Source organism: Gallus gallus, chromosome 5 (genome assembly GCF_016699485.2).
Source record: "Gallus gallus isolate bGalGal1 chromosome 5, bGalGal1.mat.broiler.GRCg7b, whole genome shotgun sequence".
In the NCBI taxonomy this organism is placed as follows: domain Eukaryota; kingdom Metazoa; phylum Chordata; class Aves; order Galliformes; family Phasianidae; genus Gallus; species Gallus gallus.
This window is the reverse complement of record NC_052536.1, coordinates 57547461-57561166: the sequence shown is the minus strand read 5'-3', so window position 1 is coordinate 57561166 and position 13706 is coordinate 57547461. Positions and strand designations below refer to the sequence as shown.

Genomic DNA, 13706 nt, shown 5'->3' with positions numbered 1-13706 from the left:
GGGCAACTTAGGCTTCGTTCCGTTTCTGTCGCCATTCATTTTGGTCTGTGCCAAATAAATGACGCTTTATTTGATACCTCGGTGTGGTGCGTGCACTTGCTGGGAACAATGCCTCGCGGGACGGACCCCAGTAAGCTGATCTCTGCCTTTGTGGCAGTCGGTGGGAAGGGCTTCAAGCAGGGCTGAGTGCCGCGGCAGTCCTGATGGAGCCGGGAGCATCTCGGTGACCTGCGGTTCTGCTGGGGACATCGCACGAAGAGCCATAGAATCGCACAGGTTGGAAAAGACCTCTGAGTTCTCCAAGCCCAACCCCAGCCCACCCCACCGTGCCCGCTGCTGACGTCCCTCAGAGCCACATCTCCACGGCTCTGGAGCATCTCTAGAGATGGTGACCCCTCCACCCCTGGGCAGTGTGTGCGGGGTCATAAGGTGACCTCATCCCACAGCCGGACCGCGAGGAAAGAGAACGCAAAGCTAAAGAGACGGAAGCGCTGAAGGACTGCTGCTGGTAGGAGCCCACCGGGCTGCCCCACGTTCGGACATCGGCCTCCCCGCTCCCTGCTGCCCGCACACAGCTCGGAGCCCTCAGTTCCGGGCGGAGAGCACCGCGCCCGTCCCGGCGGCCCCGGGCACGGCTCCTCCTCCTCCCCGCCCCGGGGAGGCGCTGACCGCGGCGCCGGGCTGAGGTCGGGGGCGCAGCCGCGCCATGGAGCGGTACGAGAAGCTGGGCAAGGTCGGGGAGGGCTCCTACGGCGTCGTCTTCAAGTGCCGCAACAGGGAGACGGGGCAGATCGTGGCCATCAAGAAGTTCCTGGAGTCCGAGGAGGACCCGGTGATCCGGAAGATCGCGCTGCGGGAGGTCCGCATGCTGAAGGTGGGCGGCACCGCGCGGGGTCAGCGGGGAGCGGGTGAGCGTCCGTCCCGTGCGCTGCGGAGAGGGGTTGAGCCGACCGCTGTGCCCGTGGGTAGGGACGGCCGCGCGCCCCATGGGTTGACCTGGCCTCCGTCCTCGTGGTTTTGGGGGTCTCTCCCCCGGAGCCTTCAGGCACGGCTCCCGGAGCCGGAGGCTGTGCCCGTAGCTTTGTGGCTCGCAGACCTTCGCTCAGCCTCTCTCTTTCTGCGCTGTTGTGTTCGTTTGGTCTCCACGGCACCCCGAGGCAGCGGTGCCACAGCCATAGCAACGCTTCCTTCCTACGTTTTCCTTCGTTTGCCATAACGCAGCGCCGGGTGGGGGACGGCCACACCGGGGCAGGAGAGGAATACAAACTCCAAAGGAGCCCCGATAAGGTGCTTTTCTTCCCAGGAGCCATGCAGTCAGCCTGGACGCGTCATATTCTTGCAGTCCACCAAGGATGTAAGGATCTGAAGTTAACAAAACCCCATAGAGCTGCAGAGAAAGACGTTCTGTTTCATCCCCAGCTCCTTTCCCCACATTCCCAGCCCACAGCTGCTCACTGCAACGCTCCTTTCCATGGAGTTGCCCGGCTTTGCTCTCCGGGAAGCCTGTGGCCCTCAGATCCCCAATGCAGAGGGAGATTTCTGCACGTCACAATGTTTTTAAATACCTCTCCTGCTATCTGCTCATCCCTTATTGAGCACCTGCATCTGTAACAGCACCACGTGACTGTCAGAGGGGCACAGAGGCCTGACAGCTGTGCTGTTTTAGCAAACGATCCATTAAGATTTCAACGGCGTTACAGATGTGGGCAGAAGTCTCTGGCAGCACAGATGGAGCACCATCCTGAGGGCCGCAGGGCCACACGCTGCAGCAGCCCCAGCAGCGTTGGGTTACCGAGTGCAGAGCTGCGTGGCTGCCCGCTCGGCCTTCTGTCAATAGCAACAGCTTGTTTGTGGCAGCACTGCCTGGCTCAGGCAGCAGCTGTTTGCCAAAGACACGGTGTGTCTGTGCGACGTTGGTCTGTCAGAGGACCGTTCCATGCAGTGGGCAGCAGATGGATCCCGTGGGGTGTGCTGGAAATGTGCGAAACAGAGCTGGTCTGCATGCAGACCCTACTGGGGGCAGTGGAAAGCCAACACTGCTGCTTTCCAAAGGGAGAATTGCAGCGGGGGTTTTCGGGGTGCTCCCCAGCGGCGGCTCCTTGCACATTTCTGCTCCCCACTCCTTTGCAGGCTCTGTCTGATGGAGAGGCCCCTTGGCAGACAGGGTCAGTGTGGCTCCTAGGCAACACCCTTTGCAGCTCCCTTGCTTAGAAATGTGTTTGTTAACCCATCCAAATTCTGGCAACAGCCCGGAGATGCTGAGTCCACGTACTTTCTTTATGCTTATCAGAGGAGCTCTTTGTTTTCCTCACTGTCTGTTTGTCTGTTACGGGCTCTTACTGAGAGCAAAGCCGGGGTACGTGCAGTAACTGACCAACCTGTCTGTGTGTTACAGCAACTGAAACACCCCAACCTGGTGAACCTGCTGGAGGTGTTCAGGAGAAAGAGGAAGCTGCACCTGGTCTTTGAGTACTGCGACCACACCGTTCTCCACGAGCTGGACAAGCACCCCCGGGGGTGAGTGGCCCTTCTCTTGCTGGGAGCTTGGAGCAAAGGAGCCCAGGCTGTCCATGGGAGCCCACTGCTGCTCTGCAGAGTTCCCAGGGGAATATCATTCATCCCAGGAGAGGTTTCTCATCACAGTGCTCAGGGTTACCTGTTGCTGCCCATAAGCTCACATGTGCTCCTGCCTGGTATGGCTCACCATGGTGATCAGAGCGCTGAGCCGGAGCATTTGGGTGGTGTGCAGCTGGCTGGGCAGCAGTGGGGCTGAGTGGCTGCAGGAGGCTTTGTGTCCCGCTGCAAAGACGTTAGGGCTGTGGCAGAGCACCCAGCATGGACACAGTCCATAGTGATGGCACTGACAAGCGGTGTAGCAGAGCAGTGGTAGAGCCCAGGACTGTGTGTTGGATGACAGGAGTTCCTGAGCTGTGGCTTGCCGAGCTCCGAGGGGTCAGATATCCTCCCCTGCAAACAGCCACTTACACACAGCGTGAGCTATGAGAGCAGAAGGAACATTTTCCAGGTGTAGAGGGTTTGTTCCTTTGATGCTCCCACCTACCATATCCTCCCTAGTTCATAGAATCACAGAATGGCTTGGGTTGAAAGGGACCCCAAGGACCACCACAGGCAGGGCCACCAACCTCCACATGTAATACCAGCCCAGGCTGCCCAGGGCCCCATCCAACCTGGCCTTGAACACCTCCAGGGATGGACGGGGCATCCACAGCCTCTCTGGGCAGCTGTTCCAGTACCTCACCACTCTCACAGTAAAGAACTTCCCCCTGGCAGCCATACTTGGCTTCTGATCTTTGCTACTGCAGGTGGTAAAGCCTTTCATGGTCAGAGTTGGGATGGGAGGGCTCATGCCTCTTCATACACTCTTCTGGGTCATCTCACCAGCTTCATCCCTCTGTCAGCACAGCACTCATCCTTCTAGGATGTTTCTGCAAGGAAACTCAAGCTTTTCAATGGCAGCATCAGCACAAGACCTTCTGTTTTGACAGTGGAGGGTGTCCTGAAGCCAGCCTCTTGCATTTCGTTTTGGCTTATCTTTTTATTTATGATGAATCAAAAGTCTTGCAGTGTTAAACATTGGAAATAAAATTGGTTTTGAGCTTGAAACTGACCAACTGGCACTGGGTGCTCTGGCATGCTCTGGGTTGCCATACATCCTATGCTGGCAATACATGGGATGCATCAGGCTGACCGGATGGGGAAGTGGTGCTGATGATCCCTCAGCTGCCCCTGCCATGCTGGGACAGCAGTCTCCAAGGAGAGCTTTGCCTCCTGCAACAGGCTCTGCTTTCTCCTGTAATAGCGAAATTGTTTGACCCAAATAGTAAAAATGTGCTCTCTTATGACAGGGTCCCGGAGCAGCTGGTCAGGAGCATTACCTGGCAGACCCTCCAAGCTGTGAACTTTTGTCACAAACACAACGTAAGTCCCCTGAGCAGCACTAACAAGAGCTGTGCTGTGCCTTTGGGTGAGACACAGATTCTGATGCTGTTTTCCTGATCACAGAGTTTTCTTGAGAAGAAGTCAGATGACATCTCCCATTTTCAGCAGAAAACACCCATCTGAAATAGTAGTGTGTACCCTCAGCAGTGAGAGGGGGTAGAACAGCTTTACAACCCCTCCTCTGCTTTCTGGAGGCTGAGACACAGGGACTTGCTCAGACGTCTGTCCTGCCTCCAGGATTTGTCTTTTTCATGCTCCCTTTCTCAGCTTGAAAGATTTAATGGAGTTTTAAAGCTGGGGAAACAATTAGATAGCACAGTCTGACCTGCTGTAGAGCACAGGTAATGAGGTTTTATGTAGTCACCCTTCTCTGGAGCTTTGTGACGCTGGGTTAGCAAACAGCACTTCAGTCCTCAGAGAAGAAACTAACAGCAGCTAAATTAAGCAGTTCTTTGTCCAAGGGCCAGGTTAAATAGAATCATAGAATCCTAGAATGGCCTGGGTTGAAAAGGCCCACAGTGCTCATTGAGTTCCAACCCCCTGCTATGTGCAGGGTCGCCAACCAGCAGCCCAGGCTGCCCAGAGCCACATCCAGCCTGGCCTTGAATGCCTGCAGGGATGGGGCATCCACAGCCTCCTTGGGCAACCTGTTCAGTGCGTCACCACCCTCTGGGGGAAAAACTTCCTCCTCATCTCCAACCTAAACCTCCCCTGTCTCAGTTTCAAACCATTCCCCCTTGTCCTATCACCGTCCACCCTCACAAACAGCCGTTCCCCCTCCTGTTTATACGCTCCCTTCAAGTATTGGAAGGCCACAATGAGGTCTCCCCACAGCCTTCTCTTCTCCAAGCTAAACAACAGCTGTTTTCCAAGCTAAAATAGCTGTTTCTAACCTTGATGTGGTTTGTTTTTTACTTTCTGGTTTTGTTTGTTTGTTTCCAGTGCATCCATCGAGATGTAAAGCCAGAAAACATCCTGATAACGAAGCACTCCGTCATCAAACTCTGTGACTTCGGATTTGCTCGCATGCTGAGTGAGTGCTGCCTGCCTGCCTCCGTGGGTGATACATGCCAGGGCTCAGTGAAGTGCAGGTTTGGACTTTCAGACCTCAGTAATGTTACATCCTGTGTAATGTATAAGGGCTGGTGTGTTTTCACAAAGGAGTTCTGCTGAAGGCATTGGAGATGGTTGGATTGAGATCCCCAGAGCGGATTAAACAGGGCTGGGTCAGACAGTTGAATGCCTCTGTAAGTAATGTGCCCTGAGCTCCCTGCTGGTGCTGAGCCGGGGATGGCGGCTGGCCTGACCACTGCTTGTGCAATGCTGGGGCACAGCTGGAGTTCCGTAGCAGGAGGGCTCCCTTTGGCAGAAGGTGCCGTCTCTGCAAACAATGGCTTCACATTTTCCATTGTAATAAAGCCCCTGATTTTATTTTTGTAGCTCTTGTTCAAGCGAATCATGTGGGCTGCATGGGGCCTGCAGCCAAGCTCTGCGTGTTTTTGTTTTGAGACAAACACGCTCTTGGTTTTTCCCAACTCTTGAGTGTTTGCAAAGTTGTGTTCTGCTGGTGGGCAGTGACTCATCCTGTTCCTGGAGCTCACGTGGGTCCTGAAGGTGCTGTTGTTCTTAGAATCATAGAATGGCCCTGCTTGGAAGGGACCTCAAGGATCATGAAGCTCCAAGCTCCCTGCTGCAGGCAGGGCCACCAACCTCCACATGTAATACCAGCCCAGGCTGCCCAGGGCCCCATCCAACCTGGCCTTGAACACCTCCAGGGATGGACGGGGCATCCACAGCCTCTCTGGGCAGCCTCTTGTTGCTGCTCTGAGCTGTGTCTGCACCCTTCTGACCCCACACCCCACATCTCCTTCCCAACCCCAACGCAGCTGGCCCAGGTGATTACTACACAGACTACGTGGCAACCAGGTGGTACCGCTCCCCAGAACTGCTGGTGGGGGACACGCAGTATGGCCCTCCTGTGGACGTGTGGGCAATAGGCTGTGTCTTTGCGGAGCTGCTCTCCGGGGTGCCACTGTGGCCCGGCAAGTCAGACGTGGACCAGCTGTACCTCATCCGGAGAACATTGGGTAAGTGCTGGACTCACCACGGCTGGACAAGGATGGGTTTTCTCCATGGATGCTGCCGTGCAATGACTGATTTCTGGGCTGGGAGGGAACAGACCCCCATGTTTTACTCAAATTTGTTGGAATGAGTGGAGAACTGTGATGTTTTACCAAGCAATGTATAAAACCATAAGGGTGAGCTGGGGCTGTAAACTCCTTAGCTAGGAATACAGTTAAACTTCCAGTTCCTTGAAGTGACTGATGGGGGGTGTTCACAAAACAGTATTTCATTGGCTCCTCTGATGGTACTCCATCTCTTTAAGTGTTTTCTTGGATGCTGCCAGCCTTGCTAGGAGATCAACTTGTTCATAGCAGACACTGTAAAACCAGCCAATTATTCTGATTGCTGTTTTCTCCTTGCTCAAAGGGGATCTTATTCCCAGGCACCAGCAAGTGTTCAGCACCAACCAGTTCTTCAGCGGCGTAACGATTCCAGACCCAGAGAGCATGGTAAGAGCTCCCTTCAGATGTGTTCCCCTCGAGCCCAGCACTAACCAGCAATCTATAGGCAGTGTGGTGAAAGAAAAGCTTGCTAATACATCTACTCTTTTTTTTTTTTTCCCTCCAGGAGCCATTGGAAATGAAGTTTCCTAGTATTTCATACCCTGCTTTAGCTCTCATGAAGGTAAGCAAAGTGTCACCATGTGGCTGAAGCTCACAGGGTCCCCCACCCGAAGCAGCGTGCCCAGGAGGCGAGGAGCTACACCTAGAGCTCCACACTGACACTTAACATATGCAGTCTGCTTTGCTTCTTCAGGTGGTAAATGGTTTGAGATTTGGCTACTGAACGATCATAGGTTCATCGGAAAACAGAGCTGGAGGAGAAAACTTTTAATCTGCTTCTCGTTAATCCACTCATCTTTAGCACAGATGTGGAAAACAGATTGTTCCATTAAGAAGCACCGAGTGGAAACTGTGAGGGTGAATGCATTAAAACTAAGGTGCAGCTTTAGGTAGCACCAAACCATGGAACAACACAGTGATGCACTGGATTCCTCAGTTTAAGAAGACTGTTCTAGTTCAAATGGAAGTCATGGGCTCAACTGTTTTCTGAGACTTGATGGTTGGCTATAGAATGAAACTGTCCCTCTAGCTTTAGTTTCTAAGTATTGCCTTCTGTCAGAGGTGGCAATTGTTCAGTGTGAGCTTCTTTGCTTCCAGCTGACTCTAAAAAGCTAGACTCATAGAATTCCTTGAAACATAAAACTTATGCATCCATCTATGTAGATACTCATTGGCTGTTGCAAAGAGATGGAATCGTGCAGACCTTTATGTATCAAGTGTTCTGTGTTATCCTTGGTCTTTTCTAAGGGCTGCCTTCGTATGGACCCTGCGGAGAGGCAGACGTGTGAGCAGCTGCTCCAGCACCCCTATTTTGACAGCGTTAGGGAGGCAGGAGATGTGGGGAAAGAACATGAAAAAGCAGCTCGGAGACCAGCCAAGCTGACACGGAAGCACGTGCCGGGGGTAATGTTTTCCTAGTAGTATTTAATGCTCAGTGTCTCTGGAGGGAAGTTGTTTTCTTTAAGTGGTGCCCACAGGTTGGGCTCAAGCACAGGGCGGGCAGTTCATGGGAGGTAAAGCTCTCACATTGGAGCAATCTTAATTTTAGCCCGAGGAGAAAATCAGAGAACCATAGAATCACTAAGGGTGGAAAAGACCTCCAGGATCCAGTCCAAGCAGCCACCTACCACCAGTATTTCTCACTAAACCATGTCCCTCAGTACAACATCTAAACAGATCTAAAAGGAACCTCCCGGTTAAAGAGTAACTCTCTGCAGGCTGAATTCTGCACTGCAGCTCCGTTGAGTGACTGGAGATAGGCAGCATAGCAGTGTGACAGATGAGGATTATTTAGGAAAGTGCATTCTTGACGAGGTATAGCAGGACTGCTGAGCAAACTGCATGTGCTCATGACTCTTAGTTTGGAAAATACAGGACTGCAGTATGAATAATTTTATACCTTATATTCCTTTTTGAAAGATGAACTGCATGCTTTCTCCTCCTTTCAAACAACTACACATGATGTAACTCTTGCTTTAGTTCCAGTACCTGCCTCAGTTAAGCAGCAGCAACGTTCTACCAGCTTTGGACAGCAAGAAGTACTTCTGCAAAACGAGGAAATCCAACTACCATTTCCCTAACATCTAAGTGGGTGGCAGATGAAAAACTACCTAGCGTTCAAAGTTCCAGTCCTTCAGAATTTATAGAAGGCCATGTGGTGGAAAACTGAATTAATACAGGTGATGATGTATACAGAAATGGACTGTAAGGTACTCTGGGCTGCTGGTGGAAGGAAAGTGGTGCACTCCAAGCTCACATTAGCCAGTGTTCTGTGTAAAGAAAATATAGTTCTTTTACTTTAATTCGTGATTGCCTACTGGTCCAGGATTACTGCAAAGCAGTGTTTACAGGGTGAATCTCAAGAACTCTGTTGCCTATCTTTTGGCTGTATTTCAGACTTGGCAGGAGAACTGCAACCTCGCCAAATAAATCAGAATCACTGTGGCTAGCTAACTGATCCTGCAAGGACCTGTAAACCTATTCCCTTTGTCAGTGGAAGACAGATGTGTGTGTGTATGCAGCCGAGGTTGGTCCAGCTAATTACAAACCTGCTGAAATAGCAGTGTTTTAAAGATATGTCTATCGTGTGTAAGGCATGAAGTATTACAAGCACAGGCATTGACTTAGACTTACTGGAAGGCTCCACAGGCACTGTGAGCAGAAGGAGAATATAATTACTGAAGTCTGCTTTTTTCCTTGGCCTTTCCAGAGCTTCTCCTCTCTGTCTCTTCCTTGCATTACGAAGTTATTTATATTTGCTGGTTTTGTCAGTAGTGAAGTCACTCGCCTGTAGTGTTACAGAAATTGTTTTTATCAAAAACAATTCAATGTAATTTATAACAATAGCCAGACACGGGTAGAAATTCTACCTAAGTCTGTGTATTAGAACAAATCTTGGATTTCGTGTAATTTCAGAATGTAATATTGTGTTGATTTTTAATAAAAGAAATGTAGCTTGTTTTTCTAGTTTACAGGATGTGTTTTACCATGTAAGGTTTTAATAATGGTCAAGATACTGCCTCTTCCTGCTTGAAAATTAGAGCAAAAATGTTTCCTTTTCCCAGCTCTATTATATGTTCAGCAACAGTAAGAACAATTTCAGTGAAACAGAAGCTCCATCCTTACTGAGCTGACTACCTTGTATTCCATATTATATTTTAATCTTGGACCTTGTCGGGTGGTTCTTGTTATGCTCAAAATGCTTTGCTGTATGGCTGAGTCATCTAATTCTGTGCATTTGCTAAGCACCCAACATCCATGTGCAGCTGCGAACTAACAGCCTAGCAGTCAGCTCTAGGACACGGCCCTGGGCAGTGCAGGCTGCAGGGAACTTCCCTTGGCACCACTCCTGCCTGCGCTGTGCTAGGAGCTATCAGCCCTGAGATGCAGCTAGTACAAAAACGTTATCCCTTCCAGTGCTTGGCATCATTTACTTCTGAGGACAGAGTGGCAGTTGGGGATAATAAAAGATGCTCTCAGCTCTGGCGTGGTAGCCATGCTTGGTGCATTACTATGAAAACAGCTTTCTTGGAATCATCACTTCCTGTCTTTGCACTACCACTGAAGCTCAGGACCTGACTAAAAAGGATGTATCTTTCCTCTTACTTAGTGATATGGTTGCAAGTAAAGAGGTACAAAGATTTAGTCCATGGGAGTGTATGGCAAAAATGTACAAGGGCTCACTGAAGAGAGCCTACCTCTCCACAAATCCAGATAGTTCATCAGCTTAGATTTTATGAGGATAGACTGCTTGTCTGCAGCTCAGTCCAATGGAAACAAAAAAAGACTCTGCCAATCAAAGTGTGAACAACAGAAAAAAGGCCCAGAAGCTACTGTCACTTGTTGACTAGGTGACACATTCAAACAAAGTAAATGGCTGTCATTCCAACTCTAAGGATTCTATGGCTCTATGATTCACATGGCATCAACACTGTATAATAAATCTGCACAGCACTGCTGCATCACAATACTGACATTCTTTTCACTGGCATTCTACACAAGAACTTTTGTGCAGCACAATATTTTATAACTTCTGATCGATATATTAAGGGCTTCCTATAAAGCCTATAACTACACACAGAATCCTGTTCATTCACCATATAGTTTAAGCTTAATGAAATTTAATTGCATAATTTGTTAAAAGACTGCATATGGCTTTTAAGGCTGGATTGAGAGATCTGGGTTTATTTCCATACCTGTAAATAGAGCAGCATCCACAACATAATTTATGCATCATGTGATAAATAGTATGAAATCAAATACCCCTCATTGCATTCAGTCTAGATCCAGCTCCAGCTCTAGGTTTGGCAGTGCCTGCTGAAGGACACGAGCAGTAGTTTCTTTCTGTCTTATTCCAGGAAGGTCACTCAGATACAAATATTCAAGGTTCCTATAAATACATAAAAAGAAAAGTCAGCAACTACTATTCAATTGCTGACTCAGATATCAGGCAAAGGAGGATTCTACTGTAGCTATTATGAGTATTTTGAAGGTTAATAATCCTCAGTGAAGACTTTTTTTAAATGGAGTGCTTGAAGTTTTTAGTTGGTAACAAATTCAGTCCTCTACACAGTTTAAAAAGAGGTCCTAGCCCCTCAACATCATCAAGCTTCCTTTAAATTTAATCAGTATTTAAATATCAATTTATTTTTATTTATTAAAAAAATCCTTCATAATAGCTTTCTGTAGGAGGAAATCCAATTCTTCACATCACCCACTAGTAGATAGATGTAACTCTGTGTAACACTGCACAGTCCCAAGCCACTTTAAGCCCACACCTCAATAAAGCACACAGATGCACTTCTGAGCTATAGGAGAGTGCCATATCCGACCCATACCTCTTCCCATGGCTGAACACTGTGAGAGAGAACTCTTGAGACCTCTAAGGCTACAGTGAGCACAACATAATCAAGTGACAGGAAACAGTGTAAGATGCAGACATATGATAACAAAAGACACCATGAAATGCAACTGCAGCACAGAGGGGTGTCAGGAGTAGAAGCCATGGTCGTCAGTAGTTACTTATTCTCAAGCAAAACCATCCTGGTGTGCTCACAGGAAAGGAAGCTGATCTATTCATTCCTATTGCTCTTGCAAAGGTTGTGTGTTGGCAGAGGGAACGTCCTGCTCTGATTTGTGCAGTAACCAGCGCTGCATAAGTAACTTCAGATGGAAAGGGGGAATGTGCTGCACTCAGCTCCAAGGGTGGAAGCACAACTTTGAGATTCACACACTGTCACAGACGATTCTGGCTTTCTCAGCTGCAAGCTTCAGTGCTACATTAAGTACCTGATACCAACCTTAAGAGGCTGATTAACACGTACGTATTCATTCACATGTCATTTCAAAGCTATCCACCACACTCTTTTCAACCATACTTGAAGAAGTATTTCCTGCAATGGCAGTGCCACCCCTCCCAGGTTTTATTCAGGTCAGTTCCTCAACTCAGCCACCCCACCGCCCCATACATCTGAACAGCCCACAGAACAGTCAGACTTCAGCATTCCCAAGCAACCTAATCCCAGCACTGTGGGCTGGTACAGAAGAGCTCAGCAGTTCACGTACGTCAGCTTGTGAAGTGCAATGATGCCTTTATCTGTGACATTCCCACAGGAAATGATCTTCAGCTGCAGGAGACTCTTCTGTAGGTTCTTAGTCTCGCTGAGCCTCTGCAGACACTCGTCCTGTATGTAAATACACTTCTGCAGCTTGATTTCGGTAACGTGTTCAAGACCATCTGAAAGGACAAAAAGGAACGTCGGCTTCGGAGTACCAGCAACAACCAGTATTGGCTGTTAAATTCTCCCTTGCAAATGCAATAACACAGCAAAATGCTCCTACATGCAAGAGGGACATAATGCACAACAAATCTCCAAAGCCCCCTCTGTGGGACTTCAAATTATGAACAACCTACTGTTGACATCCTTTTGGTAATATTCTTAAAGCTCTGGCACAGGCAAGTAACAAACAAAACTCTGCAAGTTTGAGTGCTAAAGAATGATTCTGAATTAGGGATGCAGTAATGTGCTAATCCTCACTCTGGTTTTTGTTATCTAAAGGAAACCTGAAATGCTTTTAAATCTTTTTATACTTCTATAAGAAACTGGATGCATGCTTTTTTTTTTTTAACTGACTTTGAAGATATCATAAATTCTTGGAGGACAAGCAGTATTATGGCTTCACAGCCACCAAAACCACTGGTTGGTGGTGAAAGGCACCTTTTTAAATATTAGTTTTCTTTTAAACCAACCTCTTTACTATGAATTCAATTGAACAGCCAATGTTTGCTGCACTTCCTTAGTGCTACTGCCGCTCCAAGCAAAGGTTGAGGACTTTCCTCCTACTTCCCAGCACACCTCCAGCAAAATCTTAGAACTGCTGAATCTCTGTAGGAGCATTTTAAGGAAACCAACCAATGAACCAACCAGATTTCTCTATATCTTACTATGGAACAAGGAAACCACCCAGTTATTAACATTTTTATGTACTACAAGAGCTATATTGTTTGACCTTACCCAAGTAGTCAAATCCTCTGTACATGATGCAAGACTCAGTGGCATTAATTGCTTCTATCTTGTATTTCCCTAAGGGCCCAGTGGGGAGGCCGCTGTAGTCCTGCTGCCATTTCTCATAGCCTTGATAGCGCACCAGTGCTCCACACCGCAGCAGCCACTCTGAAGCTGCCCTGTCAGGCCCAACAGCCTGGATACGCTCGTAGTCCACTCTGCAAAGCCAAGAAGAGCATTTATGTTTCTTATAAGGTGTCAGATTTGTTATCACAGAATTGTAGGGGTTGGAAGGGACCTCCAGATATCACTGAGTGCAACACCCCTGCAAAGCAGCTCCCTAAGAAAGGCTGGTTCTTAATCAGTCTGCATTACAGTTTGTTGTGTCATTTGTTTGTTCTTTTGATATCACCTTTGTTAATGGAAGAATACAAATGCAGCTTGACTTGGCATGCATTAACCCTTCTCACACCTGTGACATGCACTCTATTCCTGAGGGCTTTTCCCTCAGGAATTATAGCACTCCTAAAAGGCACGCTTCAGCCAGTGGTTAGAACCCTTATTATTTTGCCCAGAGAGGCTGTGGATGCCCCGTCCATCCCTGGAGGTGTTCAAGGCCAGGTTGGATGGGGCCCTGGGCAGCCTGGGCTGGTATTACATGTGGAGGTTGGTGGCCCTGCCTGTGGTGGGGGGTTGGAGCTTCGTGATCCTTGAGGTCCCTTCCAGCCCAAGCCATTATGTGATGCTATGAACCCTTGGATCCACTCTGACACCGACTGTTTCTTAGGCCGGTGAGGAACGAAGACCGAAGCAGAGAGCTGAAGGAGGACTTGGCCCGCCCCGCCGCCGGCCCGCCGGGCTGCCCCTTACTTGTTGAACACGGCGTTCAGCCAGCCCCAGAAACGTCTGCAGCCGCCCGGGGACAGCCGCTCGCTCAGGCTACGCGCCGGCTGCGCAAGTTTTCCCAACAGCATCTTGAAAATCCAAGGGGAAAGAAAGGGGAAGGGGAACGACACTCGCAGTGCCCGCCCCGGCGCAGCCCTCCGTCCCCTCC

General features: G+C 49.1%; 2 protein-coding genes across 3 annotated transcripts; one reads left to right on the top strand and one right to left on the bottom strand.

The window, feature by feature from the left end:
- Nucleotides 1–663: 663 nt before the first annotated feature.
- On the top strand, nucleotides 664–9118 carry CDKL1 (cyclin dependent kinase like 1). The gene is made up of 9 exons (XM_421464.8): nucleotides 664–874; nucleotides 2396–2517; nucleotides 3867–3939; nucleotides 4903–4993; nucleotides 5847–6047; nucleotides 6451–6533; nucleotides 6652–6708; nucleotides 7395–7550; nucleotides 8127–9118. Exons 1-9 carry the CDS (start codon nucleotides 707–709, stop codon nucleotides 8232–8234), a joined length of 1059 nt encoding a protein of 352 aa, XP_421464.4. The 5' UTR covers nucleotides 664–706; the 3' UTR covers nucleotides 8235–9118.
- On the bottom strand, nucleotides 8800–13706 carry ATP5S (ATP synthase, H+ transporting, mitochondrial Fo complex subunit s (factor B)). Of its 2 annotated transcripts, XM_015276734.4 has the most exons (5): nucleotides 13523–13637; nucleotides 12662–12870; nucleotides 11712–11883; nucleotides 10410–10536; nucleotides 8800–8934 (listed from the first exon to the last, which is right to left on the bottom strand). In XM_015276734.4, the coding sequence occupies exons 1-4, from the start codon at nucleotides 13624–13626 to the stop codon at nucleotides 10422–10424; spliced, it is 600 nt and encodes a 199-aa protein (XP_015132220.1). In that variant the 5' UTR covers nucleotides 13627–13637; the 3' UTR covers nucleotides 8800–8934; nucleotides 10410–10421.